Below are 22984 nucleotides of genomic sequence, written 5' to 3'. Positions count from 1 at the left end.
GGATATAAGGAAGTGAATCATCCACGGGATTCGTGGAGTGTGTTGATGGTGACAGATAGCGACGAGGTGATCATTCCACTGACAGATATGGAGCCAGCGAGGAAGAGAGGACGTTCTGGCGTGTGGGAATATTTTGAGTTGATTTTGCTCAATTCATTTTATCTGCCGAAGTGAAAAACTTGAAATGTCCAAAATCATGTTTTCATAATGTAAATATCATTACAGCATATGACTTTAGGAACACTTCCATGTGAATTAAAGCTGATGAAGACTACAAAAATGTATTTGACACTATACGTACATTACATTGCTACAGTTTAGAAAATCATTTTGTTTATTGTTTTTAGGTGATAGTCTGCAGGACCCAGGAATACCTGCATATCTACCAGCTTGCAGTGTAGTTCCTGCACTCCACAGCCTCTTCTGTTCCATGCAAGTGGATTTTCTCCAGGGCAGGAGAAACTATTTCTAAGAAAAGAAACAGACTCAGCCAGCGCACAGTAACACTAATCCTCTTTTTAAATGTAAATAACAAAAGGGCTACCTTACATTGATCATGTTTTTACTTTGCAAGTTCTTGATTAGGGATGGGTTTTGATTATCGCCTTTCTGATTACAATCCATGCTAAATTGAATAAAGTGATATTGATTCATTAAAATCCCGTGTCGATTTGTAAATTAACGTTATTATGCCTGAAACGCCAGCATCTCAGGTTAAACCTCACAACATGTCGTCAAACACCATGCAGCTAAAACAGTAACTGGGAGCAGGTTTACGGATTCTGCATACAAACGTGAACACAGAGCGCGGACCCGACGCGTCAGAATCAGATTTTGGTGTGTCGTCGGGTCCGCGCTGTGTTTGCCTCTTTTTTCTTCGCTGGCTTCTGCAGCTGCAGGTTTCATAACTCTCTGTTTACATCTCTAATTAAGTCTCCCATGTGTCAGCTTTCTTTTAATAGATACGAAATTATGGATATATACTGTTAAATGATCAGACTTGTAATATTTCTGACTGGGGCAAAACTTTCCAGATTCCAATCAAATTGAATCGGATCCTGTATCGAATCAAAAATGATTCTACAAATCAGTGACGATGCAGCCGTACTCAGCTCCCTAAGCATTTTCCCTTTCCAGTTCACAATCAATCCCACCCCTAGGTCAAAAATATGTATAGGACAATTGGCCTCATCTAATATTTTGTATGAACCTGTCCAGCTGTCCAGTGATTAAACGACAAGTAGATGGAGGCAGGACTTCACAGCAGGGGCATACTCCATAATGTGCTGTGCATTCTCATATGTATATTATATATATTGCTCACTTATTGTATTTACCAACATCAAGGAGTTATGAGCAAAGAAAGGCCACCATAGTGCATGTTTAAATAGGGAAAGTTTATTGATCAAAATGTATTACGCAAATACGCATTACATTTTTTTCAGCCCCACAATCGAGAAAACAAAACCAATTACATGTTCAAAGCAACGGAACGGTGGCCCAATATCAGAGAGAACTCCACTCTTGAGTGAGCACTGATAATTGAGCAGTCCGTTTTATTTTGCAGATTCAAGCTGCTCTTCAAATTTTTCACCACCAGATGTCACCGGAGAGGACTGTGTTGAAAAGCTTCGAGTAATGAACCGTTTTTCAATACAAGCTTCAGTGCTTCGGAAAGCTTCATTTGGCCATCACTAGAATGCACACTTTTCGTGGAAGTCTGGTTACCACTGTGGGGATGACTACGGACTGGCGTGGAGCATCCGTCAGCGCCGGATTAAGTGGATCTCCGTGTAATCACCGGGATGGAGAGCAGGTGTGCTAGTGATGGCCCAGCCCGGGGGTGTGGCTACCCGAGCATCACGCATTCCACAGACACAGGACCACGGACCATGACAAACTTAGGTTATCAAGAGCCTGTGGGCATCTGGATTGACTGGTCTCAATTCATACGCTCATAGGTTACTGTTTCATGACTATACTGTTTTAATTGGCCAGTGCAGCCTCAGCTTACCTTGCAGCTCCCCTCACCACAAACCGCAGTTACATAATGGATATAATTTGGGGAAGGATGCCAGCTGTATGAGACCTTTAGGTCAACTAACCCACTTTAAACACTTCCATCTGCTTTGTGTTGTTTCAGTTGTTCTTTAACTGACAAAGTCCACATTGTAAAATCTATGTGTTTGAAGTGTAAAAAGCCAAAGGATAATGATTTTGGCTGGTTAAGATTGCGGACCAGACTGGGAAAATACAGATTATTTCATCAGAATGAAACTTCAGAGAACACGTTACACTTTTTCTTTAGCACGATTCTTGCTTGAAGGAGAACCTGCCTCTCGGCAAAAAACCTCAAGCTGTACTTTCCAGCAGAAAGCAGCTTCATCTAAATGGGAGGAAAATTAATACCCTGCGGCAGGCAAGCCCGAATGGTCTATTTGTGTGAGCTAATGATTAACTACTCATTTTCTTTTTAACAAAATATTTGAAGTAAATTACAAACTTATTTTACAAGCCATATTTCTCTTTATATATGATGCAACAGTAAATCTTTCTCTGAAACTGCCTTTGAGGACATTTGGCCAAGTTCTCTGCAGTATGTGGTCTGTCCGTCAGCAGTCATTTGCTCCAATAAAGACTTGTTTTTTTTCCCTCTTTTCCCTCAGTTCAAACCACAATCCCTCTCGGAGTCAGTTGTCTGCTTGGGTAATGGAAAGGGGAGTATATCTTGCTAATTCTCGCTAATTCATTTTCCATCCATGGCAGAGCTAACCCTGCAGGGCACAAGGCAGTGGTTACAGCTTGTTGAGCAGCATCGTGTCATAGACTTACACACATACTGTGAACTGTGTGATTGTAGTTTTTCATTCTGAAATGTAGTTCTTGTGGCCTGAGGACACAGATTTACTTTACTTTGCTCTTCCTTTGCCTATAGGCTCCTTCTTTGCAACAAATTTAACAAATTTTGCTCAGGACTAATAATCTCAGCATAATTTCACTGACTGACAGACAAAGAGCCAACTCTTAAAGCTTATAACTTCATAACGGAATAAACTGAATGAGAGGCAAAGAAAGAAGACCAGTCTACATCAATGCTAGCAGCACTGTTAGGCTTTATTTCAACACGTTCTCACTCCCTAAGCATAATATTTTACGCTAGGTGACAAATCGTCAACATTTTATGTCTGTGAAGGTTCTCAGTCATCCAGGTCATCGTAGTCAAAGGAGCTTGCAAAGAAAAGCGTCTGGACTTCTTTAACGTCTTCAAGCAACTTAAAGAAGTCCAGACGCTTTTCTTTGCAAGCTCCTTTGACGTCAACATTTTACGCTTTCGGGTACCCAACACGTTCCTAAATGACCAGATCGGAAAAATGACAAAACATGAGAACCCTTTCGACTCAATCTACACATTTTCGTTCATTTTCTTAAAATCGCTTTGGAAAACACTATTTTACGAAAAAAATAAGCAAATCATTATTTTTAGATTAGATTAAATTACAAATACAAATTGCAGTTGTTTCCTTTCTATAACAGAAAAATTAGTTTTAGTGGTTGAATGTTATGGGTGATTCATTTCACTTTTCAGTAGCCTGGCTCAAATTTGGATTTCAAAATGGGAATTCGTTTTTTTATTTGCCTAATGAATAACAACATAATTTTTTAGTTTTAAATAAGTTTATTTTTTTAAAGATTTTCAAAAATATTTGTGTTTTGACAGTTTCTAGTGTATTTCCTGGGTTTACCATCAGTATATTAGCCGAAATTTGTATTAACACCAATCAGAGAAATCACTGTTTCAATTTGGGATTGTGGGTCAAGGATCCTTTTCTGCAACATTGTGAACAAAACACATTTTTGTTTAATCAAGGTTGATATCATACAGGCAGGTGCAAATACTATCTCAGTGTTGTAGCTCCAAGTAAGTCTGCTTTGGATGTTTACAGCTTTCTAGCTCATAATAAAAATACCTATGGCGAATATGAATGCATTGTAACTAGAGATGGACCGATCCGATATTACCTATCGGTATCGGTCGGATACTGACGTAAATTACTGGATCGGATATCAGAGAAAAATAAAAAAAAAATCTGATCCATTAAATATCAAAAAAGCACCTCACAAAACTTGCAACACGGAGTAACTCCCAACTCGGCTCATAACCGTAGCACGTGGGAGCAGTAGGCATCATGTGATAGAGCGGCTGTGTGTATTTGTAGCCTCGCTAGAAAATTAAAGCAAGTGTGTAAGTTCATCTCTGGATGTTTATAAAGCATTCCCGCGTTAAGCTTGACAACCGATATATTGAGCGACTGCCTCTTCTCTCTCCCTCTTTCTCCTGTTGCTACTTCAATCATGAAACTGATCAATGATCAGCTGATCGGCTTTTCTGTCACGAGTCCGTCTCTCTTGTTTGTTTATTGCTCACTTCGCGCCAGAAAGAGGAAACCAGCGGCTGAACAACAGCAGCACGTTTAAGCTTGATAAGCTGTTGTTAGAATGTATTTACTTTCTAGACCAGGATCCTTTTCTAAGTAGCTGACGGCTGGTAACTGTGCAGGGGTTGATCTAGCAAAGTTTAGCCAGGGGGTCCGATAGGGCATTAACAGGGAAAAGGGGGCACAGAGACATACTTTTCTTTCTTATTCTCATTTAAAATGTCTAGCTTTTAATAAATAATTATCCAAATCTTACACCCAAGTTTTAATCTGATGTAAAATGTATAGAAGTCCATTACTGTATATAGTAACTATTAAGTCTAATATACCCTAGTAAGCTATAGTACTTTTTCCTTTGGGAAGGTACAATCTGTGCAGTCTGCAATTCTGTTGAAGAAAGATGTTGAATCTATTTAATTATTCTTGGAAAATGATTTCTGTGCATTTTTTTTACACTGCATCAAATTAAAGTTAATTACGTCAATTAAGCATCATGAGGTGGAGGGTGCGTGGTTCCCTTTTTTTTTTTTTATTAGATTGATCAGTATTGCTGAACTATGAAATATTTTGGGTGCAGTGTATTTTTTTACATACAGGTAAAACAGAATAGCTTTAGTGGTGTTGGTTTTTTTTTAACTTGAGTATGAACTTATACAAAAAGCAGCAAGATATTAAAAAACTGTTTTTTTGATTAAAACACACACTATATCGGATTCATATCGATATCGGCAGATGTCCAATTTTATGATATCGGACATAAAGAAGTGGTATTGTGCCATCTCTAATTATAACCCTGTTAACACTTTAGAATGCATCTTCTCAGAACTACAAGTGGATACCTATAAAATAGTTATAGAGGTCATGGATACCATATGAATTTAGAAAATGTTGTGATATTTCTCAGAAAGAATTCATTCTTGGAGCATCTGTGGTCCTAGTTTTTATTCTCTGATGACTATGAAAGTTAAGCAGTCACTGAGATGTTGGTATTTCTCTCTTAACTAAAATAAAGGGATGAAAAAGGGCTCTGCTGGGCCACTCTGTGTAGAAAGTGTTGTACAAATACCTGCCTGTTTACCATTTTCGCAATGTGATGGTGATTCTCAGAGGAAGATGCTAGTAACAGGCTGAAAGAGGATCCCTACAGAACGAGAGGTATGCGCTGAGAGACTTAACCCCCGTGAATGCCACCAAGCCCTGTGCTTCGCCCAGTGTTTACCAGATTATAGAGGCCACAGATCACATAAAACTGGGTAGAATTTCACATTCTCAAAGAGGGAGGTCTATGAGACTCTACATGGTGACACAGTAAGGTGACTAGTACTTTCTCTCATTTCTTACCAGAAGCTCCATACTTTGACGTGTTGTCACCGGGGTTCCAAAGGAGCAGCTGTCTTTCCCAGTCGGCTGCACCTCTGAACTTCTATTGGCTGCTGTCTGGAGGAGTGGGTGTGATCGTCTATGTCTAGCCTCCCACTTGTCAGTCTAGTTGGACAGGAGGCATGTTCACAAGCTCCTCCTTGCTCATTGCTCCCTTTTACACACAAGTAAACCCAGCTTCTGTTATGGCAAGGGCTGCACGTTGGCATTTACCAAATAGCCGCGGCATGCCACTCTCCCTGACAGCACCTCCCTGCCTTCTCAGGAGACAGACAGGCTGAACTAGCTGAGAGCAGACGGTAGTGGACTATCTGGCAATCACTCCCACAGTTCAGCGGTACAGAGTGGGGGAAACTGCTCAACATGCCACAAGGTAAGCTCAGATATAATATTCATCCCATATTTGCAGGCATTTGAGGACTGTTGGATCAGACAGTTAATCAAAGCCGAGATGCAGAAAGATGACCTTGAATGTCTTCGATCAGGGACCGGCTGATTTAAATTCAGGGTCAGAAAAGCTTTTGACTCTAAATGGATTTAACAAATGGTGTGGAGTGGACTTCTGGGTCAAGTAAGAATACTAAACAGCTCTTCAGGACAACATCTTTGCATTCAAAAGATTAAATGTCGCTTTTATTTTATTACACTTTTACTTATGCAATGAAGACACAAACTCGTTGCCCGCATTGCCCATGTTTCTATTTTAACCTTCTTATGTTAGCATATCATTGTTTTTTCCTTGCGTGAGGCTCCAGGCAACTGTTTTATCCAATGTGCTTTGGCTCCACATACCATCCAGTGAGGCTTTGAATGCCACATTGCAACTCATTGCAACCCTGACCCTGGTGCTGTTGGAATGGGAACAGGGCAAAAACAGGGCAAGTCCAGCGGTTCAAAAGCACCAAAACAAAACATATGGGAGGGGATATCACAGAACCTGAAAAACTTCTAGGAACACTTTGAGGAGACAGTGAAAAATGTTTTAAAGAAACAGGGAAAACAGAGCAATAGGGAGACATAGGATGGGGAGGGGGATTCAGGGGGTTGAGCCCAAACACTTGGCTTTGCTTCCTAAATCAGCTCCGAAGAGAAGATGAGGGTTAGAGTTATGAGTTGGAAAAACCACAGGCTGTACAGCCAAAAAACTAGAGGAGAGGAAGGACTTTTTCCGGGAACACAGCATAGACAGTAAAACATGTGGACACATATATACAGACACAGTAAAGAAGCAAAGAGACACAGGTTATAGGTTCAGTGCACGGAGAAAGCTGTGGTTTGAAGTTATTTAATCTCACTATTAACAGGTAAGGAAACACCTAAATCTTCACAAATATTCGTATCCTGGTATGCAGTACAATTGTGTCAAAATGTGTGCAATACAGTGTTGTCGGTGGCAATGTGACTACGAGGTCCCCACTCCTGTAATATTCAGTAACCCAAGAAAACATAAATGCATGGACTGATTCCATAAGTAATAGATGGACTCCATTGCAGCAGCTCAGCAGCTTGTAGGCGGAGCATTGTCTGAACCAGATGCTAACAAGCTAACAGTTGTTATCACCTTGATCATATTGCACTATATTACAAAAAACACAGGACACTTCCTCTGGGGATATAACAATCCACCAAAACGTTGCCTCAATATTTCTGAAGAGAAACAGTAACCATCCTTAGAGAGTCACATGATTAACATGGCTAAAGATGAGCCTGGTGAAATGTTTTGCTATCATCTATGACAACCGCAAATCTTGACCTGTTACTTTCAACAATAAATTAGCTTTTAGTCCAGTTTACTGCTGCTACATAGGGAGGCTGCAGCCATTTGACATCATGAGTGAACACTGAACTTGTGGTTTTGGTAAAGAATGCTGTGGACAGACATGTTGTGATTATGAGGTTTATGCTGATGCAGGGAGAGCCTTAAGGTCTGTATGAGAGAGGACACACTCACCCAGAGGAGGGGAGCAGCTGTTGTGGGCACACAAGGATAAAAAGAAACTGAAGTAAAAGGAAAATAGCTGTGCGAGAAGAATGTGGCGTTCCTCCAGCCAAAAAACAACAAGAGCTGAACATAAAGGAGGCTTTGATTTTTTATTTTATTTTTAAGAAAATTTGAGCCCATTGCAATGCTTGACTTTGGACTGAATTCATTATGTGCGGAGGTAGCAGGACTGCTGTGCACTGCTGTTCGGCTGGGGCCTGTTTGGGGTAAAGCAAATATTTTACATTTCATTTCGTGGGTTTCCTGTGAGGTGGGCCTACTCCTCCAGGCGCAGACAATTAAAACCTATGCCACAGAAATGTGGAGAGAGTTGGGCAGTGGCTCCTGGGAAATGCCTAACCCTAACTTTGCTATATTGTTTCCTCTGTGGTAACCTGGTGAGGAAGAAATGTTCGGGTCTATATTTATGCGTAAAAATGGACGGCTTGCGGGCAACAACAAGCAGTGTGAAGCTCCTTTGTTTGCTCGAAAACTGAAAATAAAGCATCTAAAACTGGCATTCCTATTGCTTAATATTCTACATGCAGTTTTTAAAAGTTTGACATTTTTGGAGATAATTACTTTACTACGGAGCCCGCAAGGGACATGGGAGAAAAAAAAAGTACGATGAACTTTTGCGAGATCTCGCAAAACTAACTAGGGATCTTGCAAAAGTTTTGCGAGATCTCGCAAAAGTCCGTCTTAATTTTTTTTTTCTCCCATGTCCCTTGCGGGGTTCCGTACTTTACAGTTACAAGTCTCATTTAAATGTTCAACTACAGCTAGCCTTGACTGGTAGGTGGGAGGGAAAGAGCTAGCGTGGCTCCAGGTTAAAAAGGTTTTAACTGTACAGTTATGAAAAGGAACGTTTTCACAGGACGGGATAGTATAGAGTCCTGTGAAAACTTTAGTATCCTTGCTCCTTGTAGAATCACCTTTAGCACCAGTAACTTCCAGTTATGACGTTCTGTGTGACTCTAAAATCTCTCACATCACTGGAGAGGTACTGCACAGAATCCTGCATAAATCATTCTTTCTTGCGCCTGTATACCTTGTTTATTGAACGTATACCATATTTAGCTGCTTCCAACCACTGTAATAACCTATTTTAAGTCTCTCCATTTTTTCATGTTTTTCTCCAATATTTCAAATCACAACAACAGCTACCTCTTGGTGTTTTATATTGTCAGGTAAAGACCCTACAATAATAGAAAGAAAACCCCAACAATCAGACAACCCCCCCATGACCAAGCACTTGGCGACAGTGGGAAAGAAAAACTGCCTTTCCCCAGGAAGAAACCTCTAGCAGAACCATCTACCATGACAAGTTGGGAAGAGAGTCCAAGAATAATAATAACTAATGATTAAATGCAGAGTGGTCTATAAACACAGTGCGTGCAAAAGGGTAACTGAAGCTTAAAAAAAAGTGCATCATGGGAAACCCCCAGCAGTCTAGGCCTACTGCAGCGTAACTATGGGGGCGTTCAGGGTCACTTGATCCAGCTCTGGCTTTAAGTTAAATACAGCGCTGCTATGTCCGCCTACTCATAAGAAATCAAAAAGTGCATTTTAGCCCCACCAATTTCTTTCTGTGCAGGTACTAAACGCTTATATTTTTCTTAAAGTAAGCCAGACATTTCTTATTGAGAACCTAAAACTTCTTTACTTGTAAAAGAATTTTTTGTTGTCATTGGGTTGAAGTCGAGCCAGCAGCTTATATTTTGAACTGAGTCAACAGAGAGATCGGGATGTCTGCAGTAACAGGTGCTCTGTGCTTCAGCGCTGATTGACAGAGACAATAGCGAAGTCTCTGCTTGCAATCAGCACGCTCTTTTTCTATTATTCATGCTACACTAGCTTTATGGAAATATTTCTTGTGTACCTCTTGATTTTTCTGTATATCTGGAGCACCAGAATGGTCTTCAATTAGCCTTTAAAATGAAGACATATCTGGGTCTCACTGCCTGACATGTGCTTTAGCTTTACGCCCACATGTACGAGCTAAACTTAGACTTGTCAGACGGAGGCCTAAAAGAGTCCTCTCAACATCATGGAAACCACAAGAAAATAACAGTAAATAATGTAGTTTTAGTATCTAATACAGTGGTTAGACATATGCAAGGGTAACAGAACTGAATATGATGGAAAAAAAGGAATAGTTTATATTATTCTGTTCGTGCAAGAGATTTTGGCTATTAAAGTCGGAGAAACGAAGCTCAAAACAGTTTAAACTTTAGTACCAAACACTGATAGGGGACCTTCCCTGAATGTTGCTTGTCATCTCTCTCTGCACCCTGCACTGTTAATACTCGTCAAGTAATTTCTTTTTAAAAAAAATAACACTGCTTTTTTAATTTGTTTCATGTCATCTTTGATTTATCCGTTATTCATGGCACAATACTGAGCAGACTTTATTCTGCAAAATTGCTGTCTGCAATTTGCACATTTCTTTGCCGTTTACTGCCGGCCACCAACGAGTGTGTGAATGATAGAGGTGAAAATTCCCAGCAGGGACATTCGGTGGTGTTTGTCTGTTTACTGCATAGCTGACATTGTTTGGGGCTGTGGCTTGGTGGCCGCCGTGCCTCAAGAGGACAGCAAGCAGCCGCAGAGGCTGGTGGTCAGGAGAGAGGAGGGGAAACGTGGGAGGCGGGAAGAGGTAAAGATTTAAGAGGGGGAGATGCTGAGAGAGGGAGGCGGGGGAGGAGTGATATAAAAGAGGAGAAGGGCACGCCAGTATATTAAAAAGGCAGTAGAGCGTTGCACTGTAAAAATACATCACTTTCCAAGGTGAACGATGAAGTTCTAGATAGTTCGGTGATAGAAAAACAAACTCTCTGAAAGAAAACTGTAGAACTAGTAGGAGGCACAGGGAGAGAAGGAAGGCTGGAAAGTATTGAGTCAGAACAATGAGTGTCTGTATTTATGTCTGTAGGAGTTTATTTTGCACTGCTGGCCATAGCTGCTGGGCTAAACAGTCTCAAGCTATTTTCAGCTCTCGTCCTGGATGGCAGGGCTGTAATCAAGTGAAGATCAGGCCTGCCACTGTTGAATAATAGCTGCCTGGTGGACGGAAGAAATGAAGCAGCAAGAGTGTGAGAAAAAATAGAAAACTTTGGGAAGAGAAGAGAATAAGAGAGGGGGAGAGAGAAAAAGTACTTCGGCGTAATTGAATGTTTGTGTTTTGTTATCCACTCACTACATGTGGGTGAATGAATGAGCATATTGTGTGTGGAGCACAAACAAGGATGATTGCTATTCCGTCTGGTCGCAAAATTTGGACTGAGTCTGCCACCAAACGCACCACAAATAAACCTCAAGTCAATGTCAGAGCCAAAATGTTGAAATCTGCAATATGCTCATTACATTATTATATAACCACACAATAATCACTTCGACCACTTGTAAAAATGCAGAAACAGGTTTCTCATATGTTGTTGGCTTAATTTAGTCCTCCTTTTTCTTGTCAGATGCCCGAGGTCCAATCAGATAATGTGTCAACACATTTTTTGGAGAACTAAGGAGAACAAATGATGGCAACACAAAATGGTAGAAAAAGGTTTTTTGCTTCAGAAGTTCACTGAATCTGATATTTATTTGAAATGCATGCTCACTTACTGTTTGTAATTTTTGCAGGGAATTTTGCACCTTGTAAAACAGCACAGAACGGAATCAAGGAGAAGCCCCCATATTCAGTGGAAACCCCTTATGGCTTCCGACTTGACCTGGATTTTCTGAAATATGTAGACGACATAGAGAAAGGGAACACCATCAAAAGGATTCCCATTCAGCGCAGAAGCAAGGAAGTGCGCGCAAGCACTTTACCAAGGCACCTCAATACTTCTGGGTGTGGCTACCGCCCGAGCCCCTGGGGATCTACCGGAGCTCTTGGCCCCAGGTCTCGATTGTCAGACACCCATCATCATCATGGCTATACTTCCTGGGCATATGATCACAGGCCACCTGTTTCCCCCACAGGGTTTAAATCTTTGGCAGAGATGGAAGCCAGAATCAAGGAGTTTGATGAGCAACCTCTAGGGGAACATATCAGACCCCATCTCCTCCGTGCCTCCAGTCTGCCACTTACGGTTTTACTGAGACAAGGGTCAGAGTCTACAGATGACCACAGCAGCGTCTGGAGTTCAAAGGATCACCTTGGGGGAAGAAACATCTCATATGAAGATGTGTTCCACTCTTCGGACAGCCCTCGGCCACAGGACTGCTCAGGTCTGCTGAGGCGCCTCACTGAAGCCCTCGAACGAGTGGGGGACCTTGAGATGGAAGTGAGGGTCATTCCTGAGCTCAGAGCGCAGATCTGCATCCTCCAGGAGGAAAGAGAAAGACTTCATCTGGGACTGAGTCCACGTGACCATCCCTCCACAATGAACGGCACCACAGATCCTGGTACATCCTCTCACAATAGCAAAGTATTGAGAGGACTTCAGCATGAAAGTCACAGTATATTTCCTAGAAATTACAGTGTCAGCCAAGATGACTCCAATCCTACGCATGAGTGGAGGACTAGTACAGATCTGGATGAGCTGCTGACAGTGACCTCCCTGCAAGCCAAAGTAGCTGTGTTGGAGCAGAAGCTCCACGAGACTAGCCTGGAGCTCCAGAGAGTGTCAGGGCTGCTGAAGGAGCAGCAAAAGGAAAGCAAAAGGAAAGACGAGAAGATAGAACACCTCATTAAGAATCCTGCGGTGTGGGTCCGTGCAGAGAGGGTGGTGGTAGATCAGGATGGAGATGAGACGGTAGTGAGATCAGAGTATGATAAAGCACCTTGCTTTAGTAGTAAAAGAGCGGTTAATGCAAACGATCAAACAAGGCAGCAACACAAGTCTGCGGTCAGTTCAACATTGTCTGAAAGACGTCCACTGGTTTCTGAAGGTACAGACACAGCTGAGGTGATCCATCACATAAAGAAGATAAAGACTCTGCTGGAGCAGCAGTGGAAGTGTTTGTGCACAGAGAGTGAATCAGGAAAAGAGGGCAAGCATCTAAAGCACCCAGATCCCAAAGTCAACTCTCTGCAGCAGGAGATGATGGGACTTGTCGACATCCTCATGTCCTGCCACAAACAACATGGAGACAGTGACGGTAAGAAGATTCAGCAGGTAGCTATACAGTTGAAGATAACAGAAGCCACATTTCAGAGTTAATAATAGTAACACTGAAGTCAAAGTGAGCCAGGATCAGTGTTATTGTTTTTGTATAAGAAATCCCACTGGGTTTAATAGGGTCAGCCAAATCTGAAAGTTGGAAGTGAGTCGGCAGAGCTTTGTGTAGTGCAAAGAATAAGAATAATTTTCATCTAATAATTGTTAACAACAACAGCATTTCATTAGCTGTATGAACCTTTGTATCATGTATCATGGAATGAGGTTAGTTTTTTTGTGAACCCAAATGTAGCACACAGGAGATGGAGGTGAGATAAGGCCAGCATTTAATGCTGACTAGTCTAAAGGTTTGCACGGTACAAAAACAGAAAGCAAAGCTAAGGAAAGCAAATTACCAGGAGGCATGAGGAATTATTATTCAGGGAACGATACGGGGAGACTAAGTAAAAAAAAACAAAAGGTAATAAGGTAATCAGGGAGGACGAGACAAGGACAAGAACTCAATATAAAGCACAAGCGAGAAAGGAATTGAACAGAGATGATAGACTTAAACATGCAAACTTGACAAAGAGGGGAAGACAAAATAAACCAAAGGCAGAATACTCGAAAATCACCAGAAACTGAAACAAAGAACTAAGACTGAATGTGTCAAACAAGAATAAAGAGAAATGATCAAACTGAGAACCAAAAGAAGGTTAAATAAGAAGAAGAATTCCAAGACCATAACAAAAATTTTAAAACCCAGGACGATGACAAATTGAGTAAGAGGAAGCTGATAAGCAAAAGGTTTGCTTATAGTCAGTTTTGAAGCTCAAACTGAGTCACCATTTACTTTAAAAGACATTGCATCATAAAACTGAGACAGATGGATTAGAAGGAAACTGATGGGGTTTGTGTTTTGTTTTTTTGTTTAACTGATGAGTAGGCGGCTCTTGGATTTACAGGCAGCATTACAATTAGCTTTAGCAGTGATGAAATGGTTTATGCAAACATAAACAGGCCATTGAATCTAATGAGGAGCATGTAATGCTGACATTTCATCATATCCTTTGTGTTTGTCTTCTGTGTAGCCTCTAAATCCATCCTGCAGACAGAAGGATGTGCCCAGACGTCGAAAAACCTACATTCTGGGGGTGTTAAAGAAGGGTTAGTAAATAACTCCCTGACTTTAGCAACCCTAAATGTTCTGATTGTCGGTTATTTGATTTGAGGTTCTGTACAGTCCCGACACAGAAAAACATCATGATTTAAGTCTGAAATATGAGTACCACTCCCTGTTGTCAGTTAAGGGGAGGAAAGAGGCAGCTCCTGTATTGTAAAATGACACAGTGATCATAAACCATATTTCAAAGCCTCACAAGTATGTTTATTTCATTCATCTACAATAAAATAGCCATAAAGGAATGTGTTTTCTGGTTCAGCATTACAATTCAAGTAAAATATCTCCTTGACTGTACAAGCAGGAAAGTATTCACAGCCTTTGCTCAATATTTCTTGAAGCACCAACCACTTTGGCAGCAACTACATGCTGAAGTCTTTTTGAGTATGATGCCTCAGGCTTGGCACGCCTATTTTGGGGCAGTTTCTCCCATTCTTCTTTGAACAACCTTTCAAGCTCCATCAGGTTGGAAGGCAACATTGTTCACATCCATTTTCAGATCTCTCCAGCAATATTCAATTAGGTTCAAGTCGGTCACAGACGGGTCCTGATGCCACGCCTTTGTTATGTTGGCTGTGGGCTTAGGGTAGTTGTCCTGTTGGAAGATGAACCTTCGCCCCAGTCCAAGGTCCAGAGCACTCTGAAGCAGGTTATCATCAAGGATGTCTCTGCACAATGCTGCATTTATCTTTCCCTCAACCCTGACCAGTCTCCCAGTTCCTGCTGCTGAAAGGCACCCCCACAGCATGATGCTACCACCACCATGTTTCACTGTAGGGATGGTATTAGCCAGGTCATGAGCGATGCCTGGTTTCCTCCAGACATGACAATTGGCTTTCGGGCCAAAAAGTTTAATGTGTGAACCAGAGAATTTCGTTTCTTGTGGTCTGAGAGCCCTTCAGATGTTTTTTGGTAAACTCCAGGTGGGCTTTCATGTGACTTTTACTGCGGATTGACTTTAGACTGGTTGCTCTACCCAACAGGTCTCATTGGTGGAGTGGTGCGGAAATGGTTGTCCTTCTGGAAGGTTTTCCTCTCTCCACAGAGCAACGCTGGTGCTCTGTGGAGAGTGACAATCAGGTTTTTGGTCAGAGAGGTGACCTTTCTACCCCATTGGCCTCTATGAAGACTCCTGTGGTTTCAAAGGCCACTGTGCTCATTGGGAACTTTAATGGTCCGGAAATGTATCTGGACCCTTCCTTAGATCTTTATATAATTACAATCTTTATGTTCATGTTATATATTTGGTTTTTATTTTTAATAAATGTTAAAAAAATTTAAGCACACTTTTTCACTTTGCCATTATGGAGTATTATGTGTTGAATTTTGACCAATGGACGAGTGAAGTGCTGTGAATACTTTCTGTATGCACTGTATAAGGGTTCTCAGCCTCTGACTCCCCTAAACATACATAAGACATTCAGACTAGTCATTGGTTTGAGATAATTAAGCAAATTCACAAGATTTACTATGTATAAGTTCACCAACCTCTGTCACCGAATTAAAAAACAAACCAAAAGTGTAGAAGCAGTTGTAACATTTAACATGTACCTCTTTTTTTTTTCTTTCATTTTTCTATAGAAGCAATGAGACTGCCACTAAAAATCAGGCCTGTATGAGCCAAAGTGTCCATGATGATTTGGAGCAGAGGAACAGTAGCACAGTTCCTAGGGAGGTGGCTCCTGCCCAGCTGGATGCAGACACAGAGAAGAGAAGAATGGAAGAAGAGAAGCAAATTGACCCAGGCAGACAGATGAAACTGGAAGGAACAGGTTTTGGGGGGACAGATGGAGGTGATGTATCTCTAGTAGCTAGGGCTACAGAGAAAACGGCCAAGATGAAAACACAGCCCTCAGGAGAACAGATGGAGGGAAACTCTGGCTCGGAAACAACCACCAAAGGCAGGTGAGAGGACCTCAACAAACACCCAATCGGTGTCTGTTTGGAAGATGTAATTGCACTCCGCAGGAAGCTAATTTCATCTGATCATAATATAATATATTCCTCATGTTTTAAAGTGAACTGTTGCTCTATTATGACCTTCCTTGAGCATACATATACACATTTTTTTCCTCTTCCAGAGAAGCAGTGAATGCAGATTTTATTTCTGCCTGTCATTTCCTTAATAATCACATGGACAACATGGACAACCCCAATGATGACATGGTAAGCAGTCAAGACTAGAGATTAAATTTAAAAAGATATGAAATTTTTCTTTCATTTACTGCGTTAAAAATATGTCTGTGCACTACATAGACACTACTGTGTGATCACACCAGCAGAGACACAAATGAGTTCTCAGAACCCAGCCAAATAAACATCTTGGACGGTTGTCATCCTATCATGCTGACAAAAATCTGTCCACATAGAGACATGCAGTATAAATGCCTGCTGAACAGTTTGCAGTACCAGGTTGGGAACTGAGGTATCTGCAGAACCCTTTACGCCAGAACGAACAGACACTAAACAGAGTTTAATAAGGTTAAAAAAAAATAGGCACAGAGCTGGCAACACCATTTTTTCCTTCTTTGTGGTTCTATTTGTTACTTCATTGCCTTGTTTTGAAGTGGATTGCAATCACCGCGCCCGTGAACTTGCTTCTATTGGGACATGTTGCATTTCAAAAGTTGAATCTTGCTACAATGATGTAAATCATTTGATTGTTGACTATCATTTTGGATTTTTGAGTTTGGCAGCTGAACAATACCAAATTAAGACACGAGGGTAGCTCGGAGGAGTTATCATGCAATGCTAACACCAGCTAGCTAGCATTGCTAACAAGGCTAAACCATAATTCATTGCATTCGTAAACGGACCAGGTTGTTAACATGTTTTGTTTTCTGATCTAGAGTCAGATATTTTAACATAGACATCTAAGGGATTTGTCATGAGCAATGTTCCCTCTAATTTTTCACGTGTCTGAGCGAACACACAAACTCCCTGAGCGACCCCTTGGACCACTGTGAGCAACAGCAGACGTGTGCACTGTGGTCACGCCAGCATCGAATCCATCCAAGTTACAGTGGGGCAAAAAAGTATTTAGTCAGCCACCGATTGTGCAAGTTCCCCCACTTAAAATGATGACAGAGGTCAGTAATTTGCACCAGAGGTACACTTCAACTGTGAGAGACAGAATGTGAAAAAAAATATCCATGAATTCACATGGTAGGATTTGTAAAGAATTTATACGTAAATTAGGGTGGAAAATAAGTATTTGGTCACCTCAAACAAGGAAAATCTCTGGCTCTCACAGACCTGTAACGTCTTCTGTAAGAAGCTTTTCTGTCCCCCACTCGTTACCTGTATGAATGGCACCTGTTTGAACTCATCATCTGTATAAAAGACACCTGTCCACAGCCTCAAACAGTCAGACTCCAAACTCCGCCATGGCCAAGACCAAAGAGCTTTCGAAGGACACCAGGAAAAGTATTGTAGACCTGCACCAGACTGGGAAGAGTGAATCTACAATAGGCAAGCAGCTTGGTGTGAAAAAATCAACTGTGGGAGCAATCATCAGAAAATGGAAGACATACAAGACCACTGATAATCTCCCTCGATCTGGGGCTCCACGCAAGATCTCATCCCGTGGGGTCAAAATGATCATGAGAACGGTGAGCAAAGATCCCAGAACCACACGGGGGGACCTGGTGAATGACCTGCAGAGAGCTGGGACCAAAGTAACAAAGGTCACCATCAGTAACACACTACAACGGCAGGGAATCAAATCCCGCAGTGCCAGACGTGTTCCGCTGCTGAAGCCAGTGCATGTCCAGGCCCGTCTGAAGTTTGCCAGAGAGCACATGGATGACACAGCAGAGGATTGGGAGAATGTCATGTGGTCAGATGAAACCAAAGTAGAACTTTTTGGTATAAACTCAACTCGTTGTGTTTGGAGGAAGAAGAATACTGAGTTGCATCCCAAGAACACCATACCTACTGTGAAGCATGGGGGTGGAAACATCATGCTATGGGGCTGTTTTTCTGCCAAGGGGACAGGACGACTGATCCGTGTTAACGACAGAATGAATGGGGCCATGTATCGTGAGATTTTGAGCCAAAACCTCCTTCCATCAGTGAGAACTTTGAAGATGAAACGAGGCTGGGTCTTCCAACATGACAATGATCCAAAACACACCGCCCGGGCAACAAAGGAGTGGCTCCGTAAGAAGCATTTGAAAGTCCTGGAGTGGCCTAGCCAGTCTCCAGACCTCAACCCCATAGAAAATCTGTGGCGGGAGTTGAAAGTCCGTGTTGCTCGGCGACAGCCCCAAAACATCACTGCTCTCGAGAAGATCTGCATGGAGGAATGGGCCAAAATACCAGCTACTGTGTGTGCAAACCTGGTAAAGACCTATAGTAAACGTTTGACCTCTGTTATTGCCAACAAAGGTTATGTTACAAAGTATTGAGTTGTATTTTTGTTATTGACCAAATACTTATTTTCCACCCTGATTTACGAATAAATTCTTTACAAATCCTACCATGTGGATTCATGGATTTTTTTTTCACATTCTGTCTCTCACAGTTGAAGTGTACCTCTGGTGCAAATTACTGACCTCTGTCATCATTTTAGGTGGGGGAACTTGCACAATCGGTGGCTGACTAAATACTTTTTTGCCCCACTGTACATGGTTTATTAAAATAATCAAATTACAGCATTTACATTTATGTTAGACTACTTTTAATTAACTGCTTTAGCCCATTTAAAAAAAAATCTTGTTCATGACCTGTCTAGTATGTTAACACTATTGGAAGTAAAAATAACTTGAACTCCAATTTTGAAAACAAAACTTTATTTCTTTTTTTCTTCCTTTTTATATAAAGCTCTAAATTGTTTTATGAGTATGAGTCTGTGGTCTGGGAGAGAGTCCTGTAACTCTCTGTCTGCAAAATACAGTATATAATGACCAATGTTGGGCAATTACTTTTTTGAAGAAGTAACTATATAATTAACTGAGTTATGCAAACAACAAAGTTTTTTGCAGCTGTTTACCTAAAAATGCAGCCAAGGTGGGTTTTTTTTAAAATAAACATTTCAAACTATTTACAGAACAATCAGCTGTTCTGCATCAAATCTGATGCCACACAAATTATTTGTGCCACTCCAGAAAATAATTTCTGTCCACTATGAGATAAAGGAGAACAACAGCCTGATACCTGCAGGCCTGACAACAGGAGATGTATCACTCCTGTAACACCTGTGACATTCAGCAGTCGCCTCATTGTTCTGACACACACAACAAAACTATTGACTACACTACACACTAACTACACACTAACTAAACAAGATTTGCGCTAAACGTCTCAAATCTCTCACATCTCAAAACATTGCCGTCACTCCAAAACTTCCCCCTTCCTAAACAACTAAATGCCATGCTGACATATCATTTTTTTGATTGGTCGACATGGTACATTTTTCAACCAATAGGAAAGGGTGGGGTTTTTTGGGTTTTGTTTTTGCTCACAGGCGGAGAGCGCTTTCAAGCGCTTTCCTTATAAAACGCCGTTTTTACCGTTTCTTCCCGCAGTAAATATAAACAATGACAGTATTCAGGAAGAAAACCAAACACTGCAGATATTTTTATCATAACTCTGGTTTTACGTGGCCGATCAACACAATTTAAAAACTGGTATAAAGTCCACACTTTTTTTCCGTCAATTGTTCCGTCTGTCCTGCTCACATCTCCAATGGTTCTACATGTTGTCATTAACGTGGCTTCACTCCACATCAGCCACGCCGCTTTGCTAGCTAAAACACCGGTGTCGGCACATAAGGACGCTGTCATAGCTTGTCGACGACGTTGATTAGCCGCGTATGTGCGAATGTGAATCGCATTCTTGGTTGGACTATGGGATAAGGTGGCATCGTTCTAATCCCATACTGGAGCAGCCAGTCACTCACTGACTAACACTGCAAAACAGAATTGTTAAAGTATTGATTTTAATTTCAATTCAGGTTAGATTTTTTTTGTATGCAACGCAGATTTTCTGATCGTGCCAGCAGTGCGCAATTGCGCACACGCGCAGCTTAGAGGGAACATTGGTCATGAGGTGCCATTTAAGGAGCTGCAGTTTGCAGCACTGCTATATTGGCTTTTCCCAGCCCCACAGAGGGGCTTCAAAGAGAGAATGTTTTATATTTTATATTCTACAGGTGGGCAGAAAAGCAACTACTCAGCCACAGAGCAGCATTAACGCTACTGGATATGATGTCTTTATCAGATAAACTTTAAACAATAAAAATGCAAAACTTGTCCTCAGAAAGAGGACATGTGTACCACATATTTCTTTAAAGCAGGACTGCTAAATGTTCTAAACATGTAATATATGTTATTAAATTCATGCTTCACCAGGAATCGTTCTTATTCATATATTTTCCAGAGGAAGGCCCTGGTTGTGTTGTTCCAGCACTGGTTCAGTGCAGCAGCAGAGGAGGCCTCTGAGGCCAGCAGGGTGGCTGCATACCTGAAACATATAAAGAAGGAAACACCCTCCCTGCTGGCCTTTCTAGTCAATCTGGCGGACGACAACGGGAACACAGTGCTTCATTACAGCGTCTCCCACTGCAACTACAGCATTGTCACCCTGATCCTGGATACAGGTAACATATAGGTAACCGTGTTGTCGAAGCTATTGTAATATAACGTTTGTTAGTACTAAAAACGTCTGACATCTTCCCTGTGCCACAGGTGTCAGCGATGTGAACGTTCAGAACAATTCTGGCTACACGGCTGTGATGCTGGCCTCGCTGACAGCCCCTGATGGACCCGGCGGAATGGAAGTTGTCCGCAAACTAATGGAGCAGGGCAACATTAACATTCGCTCCAGCAAGGTACCACAAGCAATAAGAACAAATGTAATAGGGATGAGGAGGGGAGGAGGGGGATATCAGTGTGAGATGGCAGCGCAGCTCCCTCCTATAGCACCCTGTGCTGGTTTGTACTATTTTCTAGGCAGTGAACGGAAAGCTATACCTAACCACATCCATTATTAATGAATCACTTGGTAGATTTTACACAAGAAAAAATGATCAGTGACAGAGTTCATACTGAGACTTCTGTATGATGTCTTCTGTGGCTCTGGGAGGAGATTTTCAAATTCAGAGAAAGCAGATGATGTCATCAGGAATATCTTAAACTGGGGTAAAGGGTTTGCACATTCAGCTTTGTTATGAACAGTTTGAAAGACCTGGGTATGCATGTATACCTATCTTTGGAGTTGCTGGCTTGTCCCTATAAAACTGAGGTTAGTAAGACACTGACTACTAAAAGATAAAGAATGAAAGCTGAAGAAGAAAGAGGAGATTTGAACAATTCTTGGTCTGGGCCTCACACTCTCTCCCTCTCCACACAGACGGGCCAAACAGCTCTGCACTTGGCAGTGAGACATGGCCGAGTTGTGATGGTTCGCCTGCTGCTTAGCTGTGGGGCAGACGCTAACATCCAGGACAGCCAGGGAACCACAGCGCTGATGTTCGCATCTGAGAGGGGCCACACGCACATCGCAAGGCTCCTGCTGGAGAGAAGCCAGTGTGATCTCACTCTGACTGACAAGGTAAGACCACATCAAACAAATCATCATGTAACCTGGGAAACAATGCTGGCAAACTCTTTTCTGTGGTCATTTTCAGGGATCACAGTGAACTGGATCATAATGTTGTGATGCAACAATAGTCTGGGCATCATACCTATTAAAATTCAATTTTAGGACACTGAATTCATGTGATGATTCACCTCCATTTGTTAACAAAATGGCACATCTATCTTAGCATTCACATCACTGAATGCAAAGAAAAGCAGCTTAGATGCGTGAAAGCTTGAATGTGTTGACACACACTGTGGATGTGAGTGGACTGACAGTCTGGATGTAGCAGAATAGAGCTTCCCCAGGATTAATCAAGGCTACAGTAAGACAAATCTCCCTGGGCTGAGAGGAGCTAATCCGCTAACAGTACAATATCTGTGCCATGCGGAGCAAGTGGAGGCAGGGAAAGAGCAACGGGGGCAAATCTCTCTTCTGCTTGTGACAGTCTACCTTTAAAGTACACTTAAGAGTGTACTTTAAAGGTAGACTGTGAGAGAATGTCTCACCTAAACCCACACTAATTAGACTGATTAAACTGTGGAAAAATGAATTTATATGGCCTACAGAAACGCCAACAGTTTTGTGCGGTAACACAAATAATGTTAACTTAACAATCAGATGATAACAAAGTCAGGAAATCACCAAATTCTTCAAGGGTTCACCATCTGGGGACCCAGAATCAGTCACATTAATGTTGCACTCTAAGCTGAAATGTTGTTTTTTTCTTTGTTTCCTGTTTGCCAGCGAGGTCAAACTGCGCTTTCCATCGCCATGCAAGGTTCCCACGCCGATACAGCTGCCCTGCTGCAGGCCCATGCTAAAGCTCGAGCTCTGTAGAAGTGGATCTGTTCACATGTCAGATCCTCTCACCTGAGTAGCGCTTCAAACGCGGGCTTTTTTTTCTGAAATCTGGACTAGTGACAGCTGGTGCGCTGAATGGGATGATATTACAATGAGGCTGTACTGCATGAGTAAGTGAGGCAGATGATGGTTGCTAGGGCAGCATGCAATGATCTGGTGTTTTTATTTTGTCTTTACCATAGATGTTTAAGATTATCGCTGATCTTTGCACATCCGTGCAGCAGCTTCGCTCTGCAAACTATGCAATGGAAAGAATATTTATTATGTTTGTTGTATCTAAAAATTGGTTTGTAAGAAGATTCTACCTGTATGTTTCCAAGGGGAATTCTCAGCATTTCTAAGCACCATTTCAATAAAATACTTTCAAAATACTGCATGCCAACGAAACAGAAACAAATCCCTGGAGCCGATCGACCAGTTTGTTTATTTCACACGTTGGTAAAAACTACACTGATGTATGCAA

At 41.7% G+C, this 22984-nt stretch overlaps 1 protein-coding gene across 6 annotated transcripts; it reads left to right on the top strand.

Annotated features, from left to right (window-relative positions):
- The first annotated feature begins 1636 nt into the window (after positions 1 to 1636).
- Positions 1637 to 22918, top strand: LOC309694361 (KN motif and ankyrin repeat domain-containing protein 4-like). Of its 6 annotated transcripts, none has more exons than XM_082514399.1 (10): positions 1637 to 1816; positions 11268 to 11346; positions 11434 to 12897; positions 13988 to 14063; positions 15658 to 15981; positions 16158 to 16242; positions 20458 to 20677; positions 20766 to 20908; positions 21430 to 21630; positions 22405 to 22918. In XM_082514399.1, exons 2-10 carry the CDS (start codon positions 11328 to 11330, stop codon positions 22495 to 22497), a joined length of 2625 nt encoding a protein of 874 aa, XP_082370525.1. In that variant the 5' UTR covers positions 1637 to 1816; positions 11268 to 11327; the 3' UTR covers positions 22498 to 22918. The 6 variants fall into 6 exon arrangements, with proteins under 6 accessions (XP_082370525.1, XP_082370526.1, XP_082370527.1 ...); XM_082514400.1 differs by lacking the exon at positions 1637 to 1816 and adding an exon at positions 5880 to 6189 and having other exon boundaries at positions 15661 to 15981; XM_082514396.1 differs by lacking the exon at positions 1637 to 1816 and adding an exon at positions 5881 to 6189.
- Positions 22919 to 22984: the final 66 nt, after the last annotated feature.

The sequence above is a fragment of the Aulonocara stuartgranti genome (genome assembly GCF_965226115.1).
Source record: "Aulonocara stuartgranti genome assembly, chromosome: 18".
NCBI lineage: Eukaryota > Metazoa > Chordata > Actinopteri > Cichliformes > Cichlidae > Aulonocara > Aulonocara stuartgranti.
This window is presented reverse-complemented; position numbering and strand designations above follow the sequence as displayed.

Excerpts from the sequence above, each read along its gene's own strand:
- LOC309694361 (XM_082514399.1), top strand. Across the intron at positions 20,678-20,765 it reads CACCCTGATCCTGGATACAG|GTGTCAGCGATGTGAACGTT; the intron begins GTAACATATAGG and ends CCTGTGCCACAG. Across the intron at positions 20,909-21,429 it reads TTAACATTCGCTCCAGCAAG|ACGGGCCAAACAGCTCTGCA; the intron begins GTACCACAAGCA and ends CTCTCCACACAG.